The sequence below is a fragment of the Arvicanthis niloticus genome, chromosome 30, assembly GCF_011762505.2.
Source record: "Arvicanthis niloticus isolate mArvNil1 chromosome 30, mArvNil1.pat.X, whole genome shotgun sequence".
NCBI lineage: Eukaryota > Metazoa > Chordata > Mammalia > Rodentia > Muridae > Arvicanthis > Arvicanthis niloticus.
Window position 1 is genome coordinate 17,156,366 of NC_133438.1, and position 24,524 is coordinate 17,180,889.

The following is a 24,524-nucleotide window of genomic DNA, read 5'->3' on the forward strand; positions in this document are numbered from 1 at the left end:
GGTAGACATCAATTCTATCCAGCTGTGAACTACAGTAGTGACTAGCCTGGCCAGATGTGCCCATTGGAGTACTTAGATGCACAAATGCCATGGCAGCAACCAAACACTTTCTGATTACTCACAAGAAAGAAACCACACTTGTCTCCATTATCTGGGACAGGACGTGTGGCTACACAGATCATAGACTGTAGTGAAGTACCTACTACTATTATTGTGCTAAATCAAAAACGTATTGGACCAACTCTTTATGATTTACTACTATTTCCATAGACTAGTACCACTCTTAAGCCTCATCAGAAAAGCTTATTCTTGAGATTGGCAATTAAACAGAGACCCGTAACTGGCTGAGTTGTAGAGCAGAGGGGACTACAGAAGGCTGAGCCCTAAATGCTGTGTATCTGTATCACAGGGCGTCTGCTCAAGGCTGAGGGATGGAGAAACTGTAAAAGCCAGGTGCCAGGTGACTACAATAAGATAGTGTTTACCGGCCACAGCCATGGAGCTGCACATATGACCTCGCAGTACATATGACAGAGTGAGTGATACCTCCACAAGCACAAGCCAGTCAAAGCTCACTCATGGAGAAGTAGAAGGAGTGCAATGTCACATGTCTAACAAATCGGCTTCTGGCATTTGACAGCACCTGGAAGGAGATACAGAACTGTCCCCACTCCCGTGAGTATGTGGGCTACACACACCAGATACAGTGGTCTTAAATGAGGGGAAAATGATATGAACTTGGGTGGGGAGGGAGGTGAGGGTAGATCTGAGAGGAGTTAAGGAGCTGAAAAAAAAGCACACATAGAAATTGAATGGAATTATAAAAATATTAATAAAATAGTTAATTATCTTAATTATCAAAGAATCAAACAGAATTGTTTGAATAATAAAAGTGTTGTTTATAGTGAGGAAGGAAAAATTTTAAAGGGAGCCTGACTTGTGATATACCTCATAAGGTAAGAAGATTTGACTTCAAGCTCGTCAACCTGAGGTCAGTCATCAGAACCCACGTGGCAGAAGGAGATAACCCACTCAGAGAAGCTGCTGTGTAACCTTTACACATGTTCCAACACAATGCACCCCCACACATAAACACATAAATAAATAAATAAATAAATAAATAAATAAATAAATCTAAGCAGTCAGGGCGACTGAGGACTCAGATGGTCAAGTACTGGCTATGCAAGCATGCAGACCCAAGTTCAGTTCCTCGGACCCATGTAAAAAGTTGGGTTAATCAGTGGGTTTGAAGAGGCAGAAACAGGCTTATTCAACAACCTGCCTAGCGGAATCCAGTGATGTTTAGATGTCAGTGAGAGGCCATCTCTCAAAAACCAAGGTGTTCAGCTCCTTAGAATAACACCCAAGGTTGACCTCTGGCCTACACAGGCACCCACACATACACACACACACAAGCACTTGCCCTGTGCATGTGAGCTATGCATAACCACAATCCTCTATCTGTATCCAACAGACTGCCAGCAAAGCTCCTGAGACAGACTGACAAAGCCCTAAATGGTGTATACTTCTCAGGAGGCTATAGCACTGGGCAGTTAGGGCAGAGAGTGTGTCTGGCATGGCAGACAGACGTGTGTGGATCCAGCCCTCAGCCTATAGGAGCTGCAGAGCTCTAGAAAACAGTTTCAAATAACATATAAACATTCCCAGTTTTCAGAAAGTGGTAATTATTTCACCTCAAGGAAGGAGGGAGGAAAGGAAAAAGGAAAGAAGGGGGGAGGGAGAGAGGTGGAGGGTAAAGGATAGTAAAGAAAATGAAAATAAAGGGGAGGAAAAGGAAAAAAGGAATAGGATGTCCTTGAGCGAGCACCCTCTGCCTCGGTTTCATTTGCACGAGGGGATTATAGAGCCTTTGTGATTGGAAAGGAAAAAAAAAAAAAGAGGTTTTAAAAAACTGATGGACTTGATGAACTAGACCTCTGAGGACCAGTTAGGCCTCACTCAACATCATGTTCTTAGTTCCATGTCCATCACATACTGTCAGCCATCAGCCGCCACAGCTCTGTCCCCCTCCTCTGTCAAGGCAGGAGGTTCCTTTTGTCTTTTCTTTTGAATTGATTTTCTCCAGAGTAACATTAGCTGCACAGCCTTTAAGGCTCTCTGTGAAGGCAGCGGCATGCTAGGTATGTGTTGAAGAACATTGCTTTGAGCCTTACAGGAGGCAGGTACTATGGCCACTCCAGTGTCCACAGGAGAAAATTCTGTTTTAAAGGATATCACTAAAGGGTGCATGACCAGGAAAAACTGCAGGAGGAACTTAATTACAGGTCTCTATGACTTCTGTTTCTGGACTCTGGACTCTCTTTTTTTTTTTTTTGGTTTTTCAAGACAGGGTTTCTCTGTATAGCCCTGGCTGTCTTGGAACTCACTCTGTAGACCAGGCTGGCCTCAAACTCAGAAATCCGCCTGTCTCTGCCTCCCAAGTGCTGGGATTAAAGGCGTGCGCCACCACCGCCTGGCTTGTTTCTGGACTCTTAACTATGCACACAACCACATTTTGTTAGCTAACCTAAATAGGCTAGACCAAAACGGAAGGAACCAGATAATACTGCCCCCCCCCCCTTTTTTTTTTTTTTTAAAAAAAAAAAAAAAAAACAAGATTTCAGGGCAGAAACCAAAAACAAAAACCAAGACTAGATTCCAATGCTAAGAGGATGACCTGCGTCAGGTTTAGTTGCAGTACAGACTTCAGACATTTGAATCAAGCTAAAACCAAAGGCTTTAAGACCTAACAGCAAAATTTATGTATCTAATATCTGCGACAGTGCTCAGAAAGCTAACTTGTAATCCAAGCACCGTGTTGGATTGAAGCAACATGTTCACAAATGAGGACAAAAGATTAATTGAAGTTTAGGAGAAAAAAAAATATTTAATTCTGTCCCTCAGAGACTAGAATGGTTTCTCAGGGACCAAGTGTATCTCTTTCTTTATGAGCATAAATTACAAAGATTAGATAATTATTTTAATCGTGGTGTGCATATGCAATAAGATTGTTCAAAATAATACTAGAGGAATGCCAGAGAGAGGAAGTGGGAGAGAGGAAGGGAAAAAAAAGAGAAGGCTAGTTAGTAAGATGTTGGCTCAGTCCTTGAAATAGTAACAGTAGTTTCATGCATATGAGCAATGCAGTGTTTTAAGCTATTACAAACAATACTGAGAGCCCGGTGAGAGATCTGACTCCCTGTAAACCTACACTTGAGGCCTGAGGCCCAGGACGGTAGCTACTCCTTAGCTATGAATACTTAATGGTTTGTTTTCAGTAGCTCCTTAAAAAATTTATTCCTACGTAAAATGGAAATATTGTTCTTCTAGTCTTCAAGGAATGTGACAACATACATAGTCAAGTTTTAAAATGAAACAAAATCAATTTCAAAAGAGGGAGGCAGAGAGATGGTTCAGCAGTTAAGAAATGAGTTCTTGAGGAGGGACCAGAGTTCAATTCCTAGCACCAGTGTGGGGTGGCTCACAGCCACTTGTAACTCAAGCCCTCTTCTGGACTCTGCAGATACTCATACTTAAGACCCCTCATAAAATAAAAGAAACAAAAAAATTTAAAACCTTTTAAAGGGGGTTGGGGAGGCTGGGCAGGTAGCTCAATGTTTAAGAGCAGTCCTTGTTCTTGTAAACCTGAGTTCAGTACCTAGTACCCATGTTGACAGCTCATAGATGCCTGGAATTTCAGCTCTGATGCTCTCTTCTGGACCCCAAAAGTACTACATATATGTACGCATGCATACACGCATTTATGTACACGTACATATGTACATGTACACACACACAAACACACACTTAAAAAATAAAAAATAATCTTTAAAAAAAACCCTTATAACTATACGAGGTATAACTGTGGGTAACTGTATTAATATAGGCCCTTTCTTGGTGAATATAAATAAATCCTGTTGAATATAAATATTGTTCCAAGTCAAAGATAAATACAGCTCATTGATCCAATGGGTGATAACCCAAAAGAAAAGCAAGGTTGCAGTAGTTTTCCCAATGGCTTCTGTCATAGTCGAGCTCCACAAGACTGTACTGTCCCACCCTGACCAAACCCTCAGCTTCACCCTTGGCTTATTTTTCACAAATAAGATGGCAACCTAAGGAGTGGGGCAGGAACAGATAAGGAGAAGGAGCTCACATTAGCTTCCCCAAGTTACACCTCAACAGTTTCTCCTCCGTGGATATTATCCATGGTTCATAAACATACAGTCTGTCTCATACTTTAATGATGCTTCTATTAATAGGCTAGTTTGAAAGTCTCATCAACACCAGCTAAATAAGTAAAGTCACTAGACTGTATCTCAAAATTTCACTAAATAGCATGTTCATATTTAGTCATAAACTTACCCTTTCACCCAAACCACACAAAAATGTTTAGCTAGCCACATACACACACCATATATAAGCAGAATAATAAAAGAATATACCTAGACTTGAAAGGCCAATTCAAAGAAAGGCTCTAGAGCCACATTGCTCACTAGGGACCACAATGGAAGGCGTTTCCTGTAACTGGTCTCAAGAGGTGAGGGTCGATTTGAACTCACTGATCTTTCAAGCTCTCTTACAAAGCTCATTCTCATGGGCCTATCACGAAAGCAAACGCTTCAACATGTGAGAAAAGCATGTTCCTCCCCTTTCTGTGTTGGAGACTCTGTCGAGAACATGGTTGGCCCAACTTTATCCTAGACCAACATGAGCCATAGTCTGCACACTCCTACATTGCCTTTTCACTACCAAGTCTGAAATAAATTGCTCCAGGGTTGGCACGTCTCAAAACCAAACCCAAAGCTGCCTTCTGAAATTGTACTGACAATCTGAAGCACGAATTTGCTTCTGAGTGAAGGAGCAAGTCTTTGGAAGTTCTCCTGAGGTGGACATTCTGTGTTTGCTGTTGTGTTCACAAAGTGCATCATCAAGTAAAGGAGAGGATCCATCCATCTTGTAGCTGTCAAAAGCTGTCACCCAAGTCACGGTCAGTGCAGGTTTTTTTTTTGTTCCCTCTCTTTGGAGACAGGAGATCATGTTTTCTCAGCTAACCTCAAACTTGCTACTTAGCTAAGGCTGACCTTACAGCTTGGGGCCCTCCTGATATTGAGTGCTAAGATTATAGACATGTGGCCATGTGTGCTCTTGGTGTATGAAGGACCTTGGATACACTTGCTATATAAGGTTATATGCTAAGTAGGCACTCTATTGACCACGTCACAGCCCCAACCATTAGGGAATTTTAACAAGTTGCAGGGAAAAAAAAGTTTCAAGACTTAACAACTGGCAGGGCAGTGGTGGCGCACGCCTTTAAGCCCAGCACTTGGGAGGCAGAGGCAGGCGGATTTCTGAGTTCGAGCCCAGCCTGGTCTACAGAGTGAGTTCCAAGACAGCCAGGACTACACAGAGAAACCCTGTCTCGAAAAACCAAAAAAGAAAGAAAGAAAGAAAAAAAAAAAAAGACTTAACAACTGGTTGGTTTGTTTGTTTCTTTAAAATTTCTTCAAGTGAAAATTCATTATAAACAGAAAGAAATGTGGAAGACAAAAAGGTAAAGTCACCACACACACCCCATACACCCACACCCCATACACACATACACACACACACACACTCAATGTAGTTACACAATAAGGTTAACACAGCTTCTGAATTTTTTACTATCTTTTTTTTTTTTTTTGAGTTTATAACTAAACCCTTATGACTACATGATAAACCTTCATTTTATTTTTGAAGTCAGGGCCTCACTATGTATATGTGCCAAGGCTGGCCTCAAACTTGGCACCTTCCTTTCTTAGCCTCCTGTGTGCTGAGATTAAAAAAAAAAAATTACAAAAGCTGCAAAACAAAACAACTTGGGTGCTGGAGAGGAGGCTAAGTGGCAAAAAGCACTTCTTATTGCAGGGAACCAACATTCAACTCCCAGCATCCACATGGAGAGGCTCAGAAGCACATAGACCTCCAGGGCCAGGAGATCTCATGCCTTCTAGCTACTACGGGCACCTGCACACACACTGAAGCAGACAAGAAGACAGACAGACAAACACATGCACACATACATACACATAAATAAACCCTCATACACATACACATAAAAATAAATCCTCTTAAAACCCTTAGTAACATTGATAAAATTAGCAACCGAGCAAATTAAGTGAAAGGCTACCCCTCAGTATCTGCCCTTAAAAACATACTTTTTGATTTCAGACGAAAATTGCTATTGCCAAAATAAGCACCATACTGTGTTTCCACAAATAATGAGAAACCAAAGGGATATTTAGTGTAAATTCAGAAGCTGACCTTCAGTGTGTCTCTGTTTGCATCAGGTAGAAGAATGACAAGGAGGTTCAAAGCCTGCAATTGTTCCTTTTTGGTTGGAAGATCTGTAGATAGATCAAAGAAATATGAAAACTTTAGGGAACACTTTCTTTCTTTTTTTTTTTTTTATTTTTGAAGGGAAAAAAAAAAAAACCCTTATTTGGTGTAAACATTCCAGTGAAATGCTAGACACCATGACTGAGCAGCCAGCCTCACTGGGAGTATTTGCTGGAGATCAGAGCAAGCAGCTGCTCAGAGCACCCTCAGTCCTAGGATGCTAGCTTCCAACTGTGATTACATGACGAGCGGCCTTATGTTTGCAGACATACAACAGTGATTTGGAAATAATTCTAACTTCCATGTGGTAATTACCCTCCGATGGAAACATAGAGAAGATCAGACTGCCCACGAGATGCTACCCACAGGGCTTCCTGAGCACTGAGGTTTGTTTCTTTTAAATGTTAAGGGAACAAAACACGAGTCTATCCATTTTGATAGGCATAGGCAAATCAGGGCCGGCCTGGAACACAGTAAGTGCCCAATAAATGCTTATGGGATGAATGAGAAACCAAACAGCAAGTGAAGGTTCTAGAAGTTTATGCCATTATCTTTGGTGCCTACTATCCACAGGGATTTAAAATCCCATTGGGACCACTTTGTCAGCCAGCAACAATTTGGTCCATATATCCAGGGTATGCATTCTAAATAGTGGAGTTTAATTATTAAAAATATTTTTTAATAAAAGGTGTGCATTTTTAAAATTTTTTTGTTTTGTGGGGTTTTTTTGTTTTGTTTTGTTTTTGCTTAAAGAAGAAACTAAACAAGTACTTTAAATAGCAGTGTTCTTATGTTCTTTAGATATTTTGAGGGGAAAAGTTATGATATAAGATAACTTAGACTCTTAACCCAAAATTGCACACCTAAAGTCTAGCGTGTGATGGTGCTAGTGGGCACTATATCTCTCTGTCATTGTTAATAATGATCTCACACACTCACAAAGTGTCCTAGTTTGGAAGTTAAAGATAAAATTACTTGAACATCATTACTGTACCGTTTCCTATCCTGATGGTCCCTAGGAGTAACTGAGGCAACCCTACCACCATATAAACCTTGTAAGATCTCCATATTCCTTCCCTGGAAAGGTATCAAGATTTATCATTTATTTTACTTTGGAGTTTTCCAGGACCAGAAAATGGCCAAATACCAGAATCGTGCAGCCCTTTACCAATGAGCTAACAAAGCACTAGGGTCCCATCCTCCTATACAATTCCAGATTTACATTCTCAGGAAGTGGACATAGATACTAAATCTCTTTGTGTTTTTATAGTAAGTACTAATCCATAGCTTCTCCACTGTGCGTTGTTTTCAACACTTGGCAAGAAAACCACAACAGAGATCTCTATGACTCATACTAGTAAGGGAGAAACTGGAAGTTTCCAGGTCTTAACTCTAGATATATTGTGTTCTTAAAGGCCACACAACTAGCCTTCATTTGGAGATGATATTCTGTTATGTTGACTTAAACATGTATATGAATGAAAGGAAAATAGTATGTAGCATCTGTGCAACCCTTGACATCCGTGAATCAACGTGTCTAAGCAAAGATGTCTGGTAGCGTGGTACCTTCTGATGACAGTTGTCACTGAGACAATGTGGATGGAACTCACTCCCAGGCTACTTCCAGGTAGAAACCACTTACTCTGGACAGCCTGGAAGGCTTTGAGATACTCCGTGCTCAGCAGTGGCTGGGGCAGCTCTCTCAGAAAGAGCTTCAGCAGGCTGGCAGCATCGTGCTGCTTGACGCTTTCCCAGTTGAAAGTCCCCTCATAAAATTTCACTTCTAGTTCTTGGCAAAGATTCTGAATGACACAAAGGGAGAGAGAAACTATCAGTAAGCACATTTGTTCCCTATTGAGAGTGTGATATGTTTGTCACCTCACAAGATTTCTAATCTGTAAAGAGTAATAATAAATAGTAAAAGTCAATGTTTTTCTGTTACATGCAAAAATGCCATTCCAACTCTGATTGTCCTTTACACGAAGAGATTTTACCCAAGGTTAAGAAAAAATTTTAAACACTTTAATTAGCAAAGGTTTAATTAAAACATCAGTTAAAATCACTTTCCCCTCAGCGCATAACCTAGATGCTACCGTTTGTCATTTAAAAAACAACATTTACAATTCAATGTTTTTAAAGCTTTTTAGAGGCGTATTACATAACAAAATGCACAAATCCAAATCTTACACAGACTTTACCTCTAATTTGTTATCTCTGAGAAATGTAAAGCTAAATCCTGTAGATAAGGAGTCAAAAAAAATATATATAAAGATACCTGCAATCCCTGTACCACTGTTCTGCTGTCAGCTCAAGTTAACACTGCCAGTCCATGCAGGAGGAAGCTGAGGTCCTTCAGTTCAGGCACTCTATGAGAAGTGTCTAACCTACTACTGCTACTAAATCAAGTTAGTTTGTGAGTTTGAAAGGTCCGGGACTCCCCAAAAAGGGGTCCACTTAAGTCTCAGGATAACACGCACCCAAAGGACACACGAGAGACCGTCTTGCTGTAAAATACATGAGGTGGTTTATTATATCAGAGCTCTGGGCCAGCCCATATCCCCATATCTCACATAGGGGATAGAGGGACTGACCTCGAGGCTCAGGGGCATAGCGCTTATATATGGGCGGGGTAGGGAAAAATCGAACTTTCGCGTGGGTGCACAGGATTGGTTGTTTTACCTTTTTTGAACACTAGTAGGCCGTACCATGGGGCAGGGTGTAGTTCTTCCCTTGGCCAGTCAGTTTCTGGGATGTTCTTAACAGGCCTTTGTACTGTAACTCCCCCCTCCTCTGTAACTAATTAGATGGACCCAAACCTGCTGGCAGGTGCTTTTCTGCCCAAGGTCTAAGGCGAAAAATTTACACATATTTGATAAGATGGCCTTTATAATTTTTCACTCTACAAGTTCTATTTCTCAAGATTCATCTTAAATGTGGCATAAGACCTATTGTGTCAGAAATACTTCCAAGTTTCTATTATTGGAGCCACTTTCTCAAAGGATGGTTTGTGGGGTTTTTTTTTGTTGTTGTTGTTGTTTGGTTGTTTGGTTTGTTTTGCTACAGTGCTGGGGATGGAACCGTATGCCTCAAGTATTCCACTACTGAGCTACATCCTCTCCTGAAAAAGTAAACTTACCATGTTTTCTCCTAACAAAATCATGTGTGTGTGTGTGTGTGTGTGTGTGTGTGTGTGTGTGTGTGTGTATTTGGGGCCTAATCGTTTTTGTAATTGGTGAGAAACATGGATGATACTTCAGAAATTGGGGGTAGAGTCAAAGAGAAGCAAAGGAGGAAAGAGAAAGGAGGAGAAAAAATGGAGAAAGAAGAAATGAAAAGAGAAAGATGAACACTAAATGAGAGAAAGAGGCATGAAAGAGGAGCATAAAACACTCAGAGGGGCAGGGAGAGCACCCATCAGCACATCACCTGTAAATCATTTACAAGGGGCTGGCTGCAGCATGATCCGGCCTATGAAAACAGACTGGGTGGACCAGTTGACACAGTTGAATCCACTTAACTGCCCTTCGTAGAAATTACCCATAGCTGTTTCTTCTGCCAAGGTCGTCCCACTGTGTGGCTCTTGTCAAGAGCCTTTATCGGCTCCCACCTGAAGTGCTCCCTTTCCTTTTAAAATCAAAACTCAGTGGCTGTCCCTCATCTTGACTGTGTTTCTCACCCAATTCCCTACTACCTTCTGAGTCATGATGTTCATCCACGCTCAGGATTAGAATAGGTGATGTGGGGATTTAGAAAAATAAAAACTTATAGCCAACCTGAAAGAGGTTGTCGGGAAACGATAAACTGGATGTTCAGACGTTTTATTGTTTTATTTTATCGCCTCTGCTAACAAGAATAAGAGATGGGGAGGCTAAGTTGGCCTTTTAAAATTCATAAGCGTAATTAAGCAATAAAATTGCACATTAACAGAACTGAAGCGTTCATTCCAGTTACCTTGATTCTCATGGCTGCTCCTGGTATCCGTAGGAGGCCCTCAGTTTCCAGACCACCTTCTTCAATGCGAGAAAGCAGCTGCGGATAAGCCAAGAAACATTTTGATCTTGGTCTTTGTTAACAGGTACACAGTTTAACATCTGTCCCCCATTGCACTACGTGAAAGCTGATTCCGATGGCATGCAAACTGGATTTGATGAGGTCGTGAGTGGTATGGGACCGGCGTCTTCAAAACTATACATACAAAAACCTGAGTTGTAATTTGAAAAGGTTTGTCTTTTTCTCCTTTGTAAAAAAAAAAAAAAAAAAAAAAAATGTATAATTTAACATGACAGCTGGGGCTCTCCACAGGATCAGAGAAAAGATGTTCACTGTGTAAAAGCAACTCAGAACACTAGTCTGCTTTTTCCAGCAACATGCATTGTACAATCAACTAAATGTCATGCAATTCCAGCATTGGCACATTTATGTACAGTATTTAATTTGTTTCAGGAAACAATATTTTTATATGAAAAAAAAACCTGTTGCTAATATTCATTCTAAGCTTCTGGTGGCGAGCTTAAAGAAAAATGCTCTCAAAGAGGGCTTCTAAGGAATACTAACACTCAATGAATGGGCACGAATCTAGCTCAATGACTCCACTAAAATAACTTAAAATGAAAATGTAGCAGCCATGGGGCTGGAGAAATGCCTCAGTGGTTATGAGTATGTACTGACTCCAACAGTAGATCTCAACAGTAGATCTCAGCTACTGTATAGTTGGTTCATAATTGCCTGTAACTCCAGGTGGAGGGGGATCAGCATGATGTCTTTGTTCCTTGTGGACATCTATATTCGGATGCACATACCCACATGCAAATACACATAATTTTAAAATGGAGTAAATATTAAAAACTATATAAAATCAGTCTACTAGGAAACATTACAGAGGAAGATTGTTAAAAAGCTGTAAGGAAGATGAGTGATGTGTGCCATGTCAGGGAGCTTCCAGTTGGGAAACCTGGGTCTCACATCCCTTGGGCATTACATGGTGGAGCTCACAAAGGACAGAGCATCCTCTGCATATATAGGGAAATCACTTTCCACCTCCTCCTCATAAATACAAGACAATTACTAGCATTAGGTGTTTCTTTCCTGCAGCCCATCCTCCTTTCTCAAAAGTCTTCTGCCTTATGAAACCCAGACATGGCCCCCCTGCACCTCCAAAACGTTCTCTGCTCACCTTGAGCATGAAATCCCCCAGGGTGCAGAAGAGTATTTGAAAACAAATGTTTTCTTCAGGGCACCCTCTGTTAATGATTTATCACACTCCACAGACCACACAGAGCTCACTGTTTCACCTTTCACATAAGTGTCTGATACGAACAGTGCCTAGCATGCCTTGGCCTTCTGGACCTCTGCCCTACAGGTTTCAAATCAGGTATACCAAACTCAGCTTCTGGACCCAAAAGTATTGGTAACTTTTCCCTAACCACCTATTTTGCCCTGGTCAGGGAATCGATTTTGACCAGGAAACTCACTGATATAGAGAGATTCAGAGTCTCAAATTCTCCTAAGAATACATTATTGGGTGAGGCACAACTGACCAGTCAAAGAAGTACATCAATTTTTAAAATTCAAATTTTCCTAGACCACATTTTTCAAGTACTAGTGCAGAGGAACTCAAAGTAAAAATAATTATGAATTATTTGAGATTAGGACATCATTCAATAAAGTATTTCATACCAGATATTAAAATGTTCCATGTACAACCAATTTTCATTTTATTTTACCTTATAAAATATTTGCACGTCTTATTAAAACATCCAATTGAATGCAGGTTGCTGAATATAGTTAGTTTTTAGCCATCTATACTTTTTACCTTCATGAAGTACAAAAGAAAATTACAAGCTTCAAGACAGCTAATTGAGATTCATTTCTGAATTCTGTATTTGAATCTTTTCCTAGTGGTCTCTAGTTCTGGATCCCAACCATGTGTCTCTCCTGTTTCTCACTTTGAAAATCACATATTTTAGCTATATTGTTAATTAGCTACATTATTAGCTTTTATATTAACAGGAAACATAGTCCAGCTTTCTTTTAGTTTTTCAGACCTAAAATAAACAAAAATAACTATATGTAATTGTGCTATTTGTTGATATGGGTGGTCCATACTTGGTGCTCCATATTTCTCAAGTGTGTGTGTGTGTGTGTGTGTGTGTGTGTTTTGAATTATAAAATGGAAATAAAATCAGTCTCTTTTGGCACAACACTGACTTGAGGGATTGTTGGGACAACAAAGACATTGGATTTGAAATTTTGATCAGAAAATGCGCTTTTTACATAAAGTGAACATTTTGCTTCTAAAAAATGAACCACTGTTCCTGGTTAAAACAAACCATTGTTTGCCTCTGCGGGATAAAGGAGGAAAGGAAAAGCAGAGCAAGGAAAGTAAAAGATGAACTGATATTAGTGTTACCTATTGAACATTGTCCCTTCAACCTTAAAGATGAACACTCTGGAGTCTGGGAGTGAACCATTTCTAAAAATCAGGTGTTTCCCTTTTACAAGGTTGAAGGGCAAACAATGAGCTATGGGCCAATAATCAAAAGATGCTTCTCCCAACACATCTCTCTGGTTTATTCATTAAAACACAAAGCAAACGCAAACTGGTGAAAGCTACCTTGCAGTCAACTCTTTAATCGCCCCTTTATTTTTAATATGAATAAAACTGAAATACTAATTCAAAATAGTAGTCAGCCAGAGTTTCTAAAGTCTTAAAAAATGGTAAACGAACTAACTAAATTGAATCAAAATTTCAAGAAAATTGAGAAAAGAATTTTTTTTTTTTTTTGAGAGAGAGACCACAAACAGTATCGGGCTCCTGCATACAGATGGAAGCTTCACTGAGCTTAATGTGAACCTAACTTCAACAGACTTCTCCATGTTATAAGAAGCTGTGTACACCAGCCTGGTTAGCACTGTAGTGCACAGAGGTTCAGTCAAACACTAGTCTAGAGGCTTTAGTGACAGTATCTGTTTAGAAGTGACCAACATAAGAATTACATGGGTTAAGGCATGCAGGTCACCCTCTGTGGGATGGTGAACCTTCTCCCATCAGGTGAAGATGCAAAAGCAAAGAGGTTTGCAAAGAGACTTTCTTCCTCAGGACTGCAGCATCAACTCTTGCTCAAGTGGCTCTCATGGTGTCTTGTTCCACATATATCAGATTTGCTGGATCCCATTAACTGCATGAACAAAATCATTAGAAGAAACCTTTCCACATAGATATAGGTATAGACAGAGACATGGGTATAGGTGTAAGTATAGGTTCTACTGATTCTAGAGAACTTGACCTAAGGAAAATACTGCAGAGATATAGCTTTAGAATCTATATTTTTATAGTAACTCCACTTTCAATATTAAAAAAGCAGTGGAATATATAGTCTCTATTCTTTATCTTATCTGAATAACTGTTATGAACTATTAATACAAATCCAGGTTCAACAGGCCATGATAGAAGAACTCTACAGAATACTCATCAAAAGCCATGTTAGATACAAGATACATATAGGTATAGAGACATAGACTTCTATTGATTCTGCAGAATTTAACCTGAAGCAGATACAGTAGAGATACTGCGTTAGAATCCATCTTTGTAACTCCATCCTTTGAACATAACAAAAACAATGGCAAGAGGATGGGATAGCAAGTGCTTAACATGGGTAGTAACTGACAGGGAAAAGAACAGTGAGCACCAAATAGTCCGAGCCTTAGGATTGGCTGATTCACCCAACTCAAAAACCATCTCTACTGTCCCTAGAAATTACAGAAACCTATATGCTGAGGCTGGTGCACAGTATCTAGAGCTTGGATAGTCCATGACTATTTGGCCTTCCTTCCTTCCTTCCTTCCTTCCTTCCTTCCTTCCTTCCTTCCTTCCTTCCTGTGTTTTGTTAGATGTTATCAAATGTAATCTGTTCTGCACAATGATGGCTCAGAGGTTGAGCTGAAATTCTTTTTATTGCAGCAGATAATCCTTTTCTGAGTAACTGAGTGGTGAGTTCAGAAGCAGCTTGATAGTTTAGCAATCATTTTCTTAATTCTACTTTATGGTTTCTTTGCCTACTCTGCACGTAGGCGCTGGTAAACTAAGTTGGGCATCCCTCCTGCAAATCGGAAAGCTTGAGAAATACATGCACGCATGAAATATTCATGAAGATTCAATTCCCTAGGAATTTATCCACAGTTCCTGCTCCTATGTATTATAGAGCCGAAATCTCAATTACACAAAAGCAGCTAATACAGGACAGGGAAAATGACGCCAGGTAATCATAGTTACAGTGATATCACAGAAAGCATCACCATGAGATAAAAGTTATGAGCCCTTGAAACAAATTTGCTTCCTGAATAGAAATCAAAGTATAAAATAAAACAGCTTACCAACGGGAAAACTATATCATTACAGCCTGAGTGTAAAACACCACTATCAGCCTAGGAATGGTCTTGTTGCCCTGGCCAGCCAGTCCAGGCCTACTTACTTTTTGAAAGATCAAGGGTATTCGCGTTCCAGGCACTTTTCTTTGATCTTGTTCTAACAATAGAGTTAAAGGCATACCAAAAAGACCAGAGTCTGCAACAAGAAAACAAAAGCTCTTCACTTTCATCACAACCTATAAAACAGTAATAAAGACTGAAAATGTGAAATTTCTTACATTGTCATTTATTGATCAGATTATTATACTAAGGGGGAACACCACGAAGCCACTGGGTAGACATAGGTCAAAACAGCCAAATCATGGCTCTATCCTCTAAAACAATCCTGCAGGGATAGGTATCTGAACAAATGACTGCAGAGTCATTGAAGTACTTAGGGAGAGCAAACTAGTGCATCAGACAAACATACTATTGTCAGGACACGTAAACTATTCAAACAGTTGATGAGGTGCAGTCAAATTAAAATTTTTGGTGTATAATCAAACACCAGTTATCAACACCTCCCTTTACTGAATGGACGTTGATTGAACGCTCCCTAATACGCTTACATATAATTATTTCCTTTTTGAGAATTCAGCTCATTTTACCATCTTGTTCTATAAACGTGGCTTCCAAAAATATCTAGCATTTCGGTATCTGGCATTGTTACATTTAAATTCTTTGAGCACAAATTAAGCCTCCCCCTCCCCCGCCCCGTGTGTGTTTGTGTGTGTGTGTGTGTAAAGATGGGTAATATTTATATATTTTCTAAACTCATCTCTTATGCCTTACGTTTTAAATGAGCATTACTCCTACCTACAACCTTCTTCTGGGCTGAGAGTTAGCATAGATGTAAGAGCTCTGTCCTTTAGGACTGACACAATCAAGAAATAACATTCATCTATGGGCAGGGGAAGGGGAGAAGGGGCTCACCTGTGATATGAGGGCAGACATGGACATGGAGAAGCCATTTGAAAAAATAACCTTTCTGTCTGATCATCACACAGAGAACCATTTTTAAGGACCCAAAGCACCCAGGGTATAAGTATCTTAGGTGAGCATCATATGTATTTTTAAAAACTACAAATTTCCTGGGTTTTCATTTAAAGGGTGTCAGCTTTTTAAAAAACAGTTTAACATTTCTCTCTCTAACATATAAGAAAACCAAAACATACAAGAAAATAAAACAAACAAACAAACAAACAAACAACAAGACACGTCTTTAAAACCTTGGGCATGCAGTCATAGATATTCAAACTATATTTTTACTTTATAATTGGAGAACGCGTCATAATGAGTTTTGACAGAAGCATTTGAAGTCTTCATTCTTCACACGGATTCGGGGGAAACCAGAAGTGCCACTGAACTTAGAAATTCACCACTGAAAACCTTAAGCTAAAATACTCCAGAGAACTGAGCAGAGAACAGAGGCTTTATGGTCTCTCTGGACAGAGACACACAGGAAAGACAAGAAAGATACACTTCTTCCCTTCAGAGAAACTATCTCTACAACTTAAAGCATGTGCAAACTTGTCTGGGCTCATGTTACCATAGCAACTTAATAATCCTCATTCCCAGTGGCTCCTTAGGAGACACCTGTAAGGTTAAAACTAGAGAGCAGGGATTCCTAAACAGAAAAAGCTTTGTCAGTAGAAAATTACCTGGATTTCCAGACCAAGGGAACAAAGGTTCAAGAAAGGAAACAAAGACTAAAGGTGTCTGCACCGTATTGTGTTATCAGAATTAGTCTGTGGCTATATTAGATTAAGAAAGCTGCTGGCAAAATCGAGATGACACATGAAGAATAAAAGCAATGTACTGCACTGCATTTCACAATTGCTTCCTCTACAGAGAGAAGAACGTTTGGTCAAAAACTTTTAAACAATAGAGTGTAGGGTCAATGCTTATCAGGTCAAAGGGCTTGCCGTGCAAGCCAGGAACCCAGAGTTCGATCCCTGGAACCCACAGTGGAAGGAGAATTGACTCACTAGAATTGTTCTCTGACCTCCAGGTGCATACTCTGTGCCAGCACGCCCACGTGCACATTATAAGCACACGATAACAAGAAGCTAAAACTTACATTTAAAAAATAGAAGGTGATTGAACACAGGGAATGTGATTCATCACACAATAACAAAAGTAGCCATTCAAGAGCAAGCCCTTGAAAGCCATTTTCTAAGATTTGGTCTTGAAAATAAAAAGGAATTACCCCAAACTTCTTTCCCAAGCATAAAGTTTTCTAAAGAGGAAACCATAAACATGGTAATTCCTTGAATTGCAATTCCCTTTTCTGGGAATTAATTATTTTTGGTTGCATGTTTTCTGTTTGAACTCCAGATATACTCAAGTCTCAAATTTATTTGGTTGGTGTTCCATTGAACCACCAAAAAATAGCACCCAAGACCCAAGTCGATTTTTGCTATGTAGGAAGCAACTCTAACTTTACCTCTGGTTTTGATTTTCACAGCCTTCTGTTGCTTGAGTTCCACCCCCAACACATCATACAGGGCAGTGAGTTCAATCAGGGATAGATGGCAAACTTTCTTCATGTCTTGGGGTGCCAAGTCTCCAATCCTCGTTGTACCTGTTTTATCTTTTGGCAGTCTAAAACTCTAAAAAAAAAAAAAAAAAAAAAAAAAAAAAAAAAAATAATTAATTAAAATGATAAAGGTTATCAGCATCTATCCCTTCTTGTCCCTTTTGTAATTAAAGGAGAAAGCATTCTAACTATGGCAAGAAATGATACTCAGGTGTCAGGCAGGGAACATAATGAGGATGCACAAAGAAGAGAGGTTAGACAATCCGCCAAAAATAAATAGAAGGTCCTTGAAATAATAATAAATAGAGTCATGTCCTTGAGGATGGACTTAGGATGTTCCAGGTATCCTCAACGTGCGTGATGTGCTCTTAATTGTCATTAAAAACCAGAAGGTCGACAGAGAAAAGCTAGCCACCATTAGAGTGAGACAGGCTGGACTTTAGAGCCAGAAGGTCACCAATTGTCCAGTTATTGACTAGCTATAGGATTGGGTAACTGAGGAACTGCTCTTTCTGTTAATTAGGATGAGAAAGAGAAAGAGGGAAAGGAGAAAGAGAAGGTCCTCACATTCAGGGCGTTGCTGTGAGGTTTTAACTGTCAATACAACAAACTATTGTTGTGTCTGCTATTACTACTGCTTTACTGTTGGACATACTCAGGCCAAGATGCTACCCAGGATCACAGGTCCATAAGCGGTGACTTTGCTGTTTTGTATGCCTTTCTCGATATTTTTGCTCCTAATGATTCAGCACTCTTTTATCATTAAACACATTAAATATAAAAAAAAAGATATAAAACAAAAACAAATCTCTTTACCATATTTAATACAAATTGCAGTCCCACTGTGTTTAGTAAATAAAACAATGATCATAAAAAAATTCTGTTCTTTTGAAAAAAAAAAAAAAAAAAAAAAGATCAGTTCTACCTCCACATCCACCAGGCATGTAAGAATGGTCTAAGTTGATGGAGCAAGCCACTCAAGAGCAGGACTACATTCTCATCACCTCTCCAGGCCCAGTCTTTGGCGTAGCATGCTTAGGGTGCTCTACCAGTCTAGTGAAGGAAAGCAGACACACCCAGACAAGCATGACCACGGTGTAGCCACCTAACCAGTGTTGTTCTTCTGTTGGTTTTTTGTTTGTCTGGTTTGAGACAGGATCTCCTTGCAGCCTAGACAGAACACACATTCAAAATCCCCCTGCCTCCACCTGCCGAGGACTAGGATATTGGCTGTGTGCCCCTGTACCCTGCATTCACGACTCCCATGCTCCGCACTCCCTGATGATCTGTCACAGTTCCTAAGTTTTCATTTGTTAAGTGCAGTGCTGGGCAAACACCTGTCCCTGAGCCACATCAGCACCCACAAAAAACACACCGCATTTTTCTTACACCCGGCTCTGTGCTTCTGTTAATGGCTTTGCTTTCAGACAGGCTGAACCAACTCTATCTACCCATTTACACGTTTAGAAAACAACGGTCCAAGTGTTTCACTAAAATCACTTGCTTTGGATCTAATAAGCCATGTAATATAATTACATAAAAGTATTACCCAAGGTAAATGTTTAGAGAAACCTGAAATGTTATTAGTACAAACATTTCATTTACCTGGCAATATATGTCACAGGCTTGCTTATTTATTTATTTAAACACTGTGCTTAATAAAGGAGTTGGCTCTTTATCCCAATGTTTAATTCATAGCAGCTGTTTTAAATATTTATGAAGTTTCCTGTCATTTTGTGCGTGTGTGTGTGTGTGTGTGTGTGTGTGTGTGTGTGTTGTAGTAGTAGACTGAATGGTTCAGTTCCTTGGCTAAGAGGAAACAGTGAAGTTCCAGTAAGAGTAAAATGCCTTACCTTTGGAATAATGTATGTTTTAATAATGTCTTTTTTAAAAGAAGAAAACATTTCGAGAATGCGTAAGTTTGTTAGGGCTTCTGGACAACATAAATTGGTGATGTAGTTCTCCCCATCTGGACCCTTCTTTTGCTGGCTTTGTGGTATGGCAGGGGGTGGGAATGTCTTAGACTTTAGCAGTAACACCAAACTTGACTCCTTTTCTCATCAGCCACTCCCACTCCAGCTGCAAGCTGGAAATCATTGCTACATCATCTAACTGATTTACACATTTGAAAACTAGTATCTATCTCGCACAGGTCCTTCGAGGAATGACTGGCAAGTATCACTGCTGGACATGCAGCTGAGTTTTCAAAGGGCTGCACCCCGATATTAAATGTGATCTGCAAATGTTAAGAGAAGAAATGCGAGTCCACTGTGAGCCCATAAAGAATTTACAAAGACTGCCTAGCGCTGCCTGAAAAAGGAAGGGAGAAATGAGATCACCAGAGAGCAGCTCTTACGCAAAGCCTGTTTACTTGCAGGGGAAGAGAAGTGCAGAGACAAATCGGAACTTAAGGTTCTATCTGTTTACATATCTGCTTAGCGCGGCACCAGCAGATAGTCACTTCATCAACCAGGTTAAGGGCATGTGGAACCTCTACCGCATGCCCGTGCATAGAAAGCATTTCTATACCATGCTTGTAGACATAAACAGGTGGATGCAGGTGAAAACCAAAGGCAGAGACGATTGACAGCACCACAAGTATGACACTGATCCCCGAAAAGGCACTTTCAAATATTTGAGCGACAAGAGTTCAGAGTCCAGCAAAACTGAGATGAAAAGTGAGCTCTCGGAAGACAGATGAGAGTTTCCCAGGTAAGCATGCACCAGCAGAAGGTGGATAAACAGAGGTATTACATAACTGCCCCACAACAGCAGCGCCATCAGCAAAAGAGTCAAATACAAATTAAGTGGGAAGAAAAAAATAAATGAGAGATGGGAGTTTCGTTTCTAAGACCCTCAAATGGAGATTAACCATATTTTATTTCATTGTTCTGGGTGACAACTTAAAAATCACTAACACCTTTATTTTGTTTAATTAGAGCCTCCCCTCTGGTAGCTTCAAGGCTTTTTGTCTTCAGTGAGGAGGACTCAGCCACACTGAGAGCTCTCCTTATTTTAGGGAGGATGGCGGTGGTGATCATTACTGTATGCCAACGTTTAAAATCTACTCTACTTTCCCCATTAAGCCTTGAGAATAGATCCCTTAAAATTTACGAGAGCTGCTTCAATATATGAAGACACAGCCTTACAGTAGAGAAGAGCGCATTCAGGGAAAGAAATGGAAAGGATGCCTTTGCCTTATTATGTTAGGAGCCCTGAAAAAGTTAAGACAATAAAATAAAATAAAATAAAATAATAGAACCAAGACAGATAAAAACATGAGCAGTGGGCAAATATTCTTAGGGAAACAGAATAACAAAAGCTCTCTAAGCACTTGGTGTTCTTGCTATGAATGTGGATTTGGTTCCCAGAACCCACATACTGGCTCACAGTCCATCTGTAACTCCAGCTGCAGGGGATCTGACACGCTCTTTCTGACCTGTGTGAGCACTGGGCAAACACACGGTGCACATATATTCATGTAAACAAAACACTCACCACAAAAGTGTACAAATATTTTAAAATAAATAAATCCAAGGGGCAATTTTTTATAAAGGGCCGAAACAGGGTGAATCAGTCAAAGATAGAAGCCAGAATTATTTTACTTTGATTTATATTTGCCTTTTGGGTCATACAACTATCTCATACTCTTAGAAAATAAAATAATATTTTAAGAAAAAGCAAACTTTAAATATTGAGAATAAACCCAAACCAAAGCAAATTAACCCAACCATGCAGAGAATCTCCCTTAAAAAGCTATAGTTCCTAGCTCTACTGTATCAAGTCCCATTTGGGACATATAGAAGAGCATAAATGGCTGAAGAAATGAAGTTTAAATCATTCTGAAGTGCTCACACAGAGTGTGGCCAGCTCAAGCATTCTCATAATGTTATGTATTAATGCAGAATAAACAAGCAAGGATATTTTTGACAGTACACACACTGTCGGCTGCCATTTCCAAAGACTGTGCTTCTCAGCATGGAAGAAAAGAAGATGAAACCCTACATCTTCACTGAACAGGGCTCCCAAGTGAGAATGAGCGCAGAGAACTGAACACTCCCAGCACCCAGCACCGTGGCCAAGGCAGAGATGTCTACTTCGTGAGACTAAAGATACTTGCAAATAGAGACACTTTTAAGTCTTGAGCAAAAAATTCATTAGATAAGCCTAGAGATATTTTCCCATGGTATCATTAAACATGTATGAATTTATGGTTTAAGAGACCATTTTTTATAAACACACACAGACATAAATTGGTCTCTGGTAATAGATGCAAAAGATACCAAATAAACAAAAAAAAAAAAAAAAAAAAAAGTGGAAACTTACATTAACAGAAAAATAAACCATCTTGATAATTGATTTCTTAAAGGAAATATCCAGTATAATAGATGGGAAAAAAAAGAAAATATTAGAACCTCATCCATTCGGATCATTAATAAATTAGTGGAGTTAGGTATGGCTCTGAACCAAAGCTTTAATAACACAAAAAATGTATGCAGATACTCACCAATAGGGAAAACATGACCACATATATAAAGCATCTAGATCAAATCAAACCCAGGAACCCAAATCTGGTATAACTGATATCAATTAGTTTATAAACACATAGAAATAGGAAACTACACTGTGGGGACAGAAGGAGACTGAGGGTGAGACTCACCTGAATTTAACAACGTGCCTTCAATAAACTCTCAAAGTTTATTATGTGCTGGGATATGGCACAGGAGGAAAGGCACGATCTGAACAAGAGAGGTGACCAGCAGATCTAGGGGTGCGTGTGACGGCTTGCTTATAACCCAAGCCCCGGAAGACTGAGGCAGCTGTTGATGGCAATGTAATACTTGCTATGTTATGCCACCAACTTTCCTGTAGGTTGTGAATTTTAAAAATACAAAGCTTGTTCAAAAGAAATTCTTTTAAAGCCATTTGAATGTGTACTACATACTGGCAAAGAGGCATTATTGCCTTTGATCTTCTGTGTCCTCTCCTTACTGAACTCCTTCTGATTGACGGCTTGTTCCGCAAATGACACCTCCAGATTGATGTCTGTTTCAGAGGCAGGTATGTCCTCAGGCACCAGTGGCGTTAGCTCCTTGTTATCAACAACCCCACTAGATGGCTGGTCTAAGAGAGAAAAAGAGAACTCAGCTGCACGCCTTTTATTTTAAAAACTTACAATCCATTAACCAGACCTGTGGGAAGAATAGACATTTCTCTAGGCAACAATTTACTGCCATTTTGATAACACAATGTTTACAGGAGGGATTGTACCAGTGGTTCATGGAGTGAAAGCTGAAAGAGGTGACTGATAAACCGGAGTCCAACTTGGGAGTCTTTGTGGTCATAGTTTTTAGACTGGGTATAAATTCAAAAGACTACCAGAAGGCATCAAACTCAATGGAAAGTCTCAGAAAGTTTAGTAGATGCAGCTGCTGCTTTATGCTGTCTCAAGGAACTAAAAGCAGAAAAGCGAGAGGTGATACATTGTATCTCTGCCTCCTGCCTTTCCTTAACCTTCTTCAGAGTGGAATACATCTTGGAGCAGACGTCCTTCCACACCCTAAAATTTTCTGGAATGTTACCTATGTAGCATGGTAAAAATTCCAAAACAACAGCTGATGCCAACAGGTCACCGCTCCGAAAGTGGAATCTGGAGGTGCCTGGTACAAGAATGAACAGGTTTTGTAGCTGATTTTATTAAAGAGCACAGAGGCCCCTTCCAGCATGAGTCCAAGAAGCTGTGGGTATTTGCATCAACATTTTAAAATTTTTATGTGGGCTTTTTTTATTTTGTCTGCTGCCGATCCTCTAAGAAGTAATTAACATTGAGGTTTTTTTTTTTTTTTTTTTTTTTTTCTTTGATAAAAACAACAACTTTTGGGATGGAAGAACACACTTCCAAACTGCCTTGGTAAATTTTTCTCTTTCCTAACAACTCACTTTAGAAAAATGCTAGCGTGAACGCTGAGGTTGCTCTCCACTACCCAACACTGACTTATAATAATTTACAAGATGCCATGAACTGAAAAGAGACAGCCTGTCACGGCTGCCCATCCCTGTGACTCCAGCACGGAGGACGGATGCTAAGAACACAAGAGCTCAATGTCATCATCACTGCATGGCGACTCTGAGGCCACCAGGGCCAGGAGAATCTGTCTCTAAAAGCAGGTGACTCAGAGCGTGAAAGCATTGCCATGCAGGCCTCACAACCAAAGTTCCGTCCCTGGATCCCACAGTAAAAAGAGAGAGCTATCGTATGAAAGTTGTTCTCTGACCTTCACATGTGCACGATAGCGTGTGCATGTCTACACAGACATGCACGAACACACACACATGCAGCTTACATGTTCACAATAGTAAATAACTCAAAGTTGTTCTCTGACCTCCACATGTACACCATAGCATGTACATTTACACACACACACATGCAGCGTACATGTACACAATAATAGTACACATACCTATACACAATACATAATTTACAATAGTGAACAAACTTAAATAAATTAATAAACCCCAAGTAAATAATTAAACTGACACCTGGGCATGATTAGTACTTGCTTCCAATCAAAATAGTGATTTACTTTCTGACTGAGCAAAATGAAACCCTGTCTCAAACAATAAAACAAAACAAAGCAAAAACAGTACTTTGTATGTTTGCCTACTAATATTGGACACTGTAAAACAAAAAGATACAATAGGTAGTTACTTTTAAAAATGTAATAAGTACATGTCAGAAATCCAGAGGTATATCATTTAAAGGCCACTGCTCAGAACAATTTTTGTCATTGCTTAATAGAACATTAAAAAAAAAAAAACTTCTGTTTCAATCAAAATAAAACTAAAGCTTAGCTACGAATCCAGTTTTATCCATTCTCACAGTGAAGCAGAGCCAGCTTCATGACCATGTGGCAACATAGCCATGTGAGACTCACAAAGGTCTTACCTTTGTTTTAATGCTTCTCTATAGCCAAGGTGAAACCTACAGAAAGCCTAGATTTTTAGTGTGAGCCAGGTCAGCTGGCTCTTAGGCAAGCTTTTAGTTAGACAAGCAAGCAAGCAAGCCTGTACCCACGTCAAACCCCGAAATAAAAATAAATGGAAAGCTCCAACATGCTATTATCTGATCCCATCTATGTTATGTTTGTGTTTTTCAACAGTCTGTGACAATTTTAAGTAGAATACTTAATAATGTTTATGA

The 24,524-nt window shown here is 39.7% G+C and overlaps 1 protein-coding gene across 3 annotated transcripts in view; it reads right to left on the reverse strand.

The window, feature by feature from the left end:
• Arhgap18 (Rho GTPase activating protein 18) overlaps window positions 1–24,524 on the reverse strand; it is a 202,462-nt gene that overhangs the window by 27,724 nt on the left and 150,214 nt on the right. For all 3 annotated transcript variants that reach the window (XM_076927976.1, XM_076927975.1, XM_076927974.1), the window contains exons 5-10: window positions 22,269–22,447; window positions 17,231–17,396; window positions 14,850–14,941; window positions 10,330–10,407; window positions 8,021–8,180; window positions 6,304–6,386 (exon numbers count right to left, since the gene is read on the reverse strand). In XM_076927976.1, coding sequence (XP_076784091.1) covers window positions 6,304–6,386; window positions 8,021–8,180; window positions 10,330–10,407; window positions 14,850–14,941; window positions 17,231–17,396; window positions 22,269–22,447 — 758 coding nt within the window. The remainder of the gene's footprint in view (window positions 1–6,303; window positions 6,387–8,020; window positions 8,181–10,329; window positions 10,408–14,849; window positions 14,942–17,230; window positions 17,397–22,268; window positions 22,448–24,524) is intronic.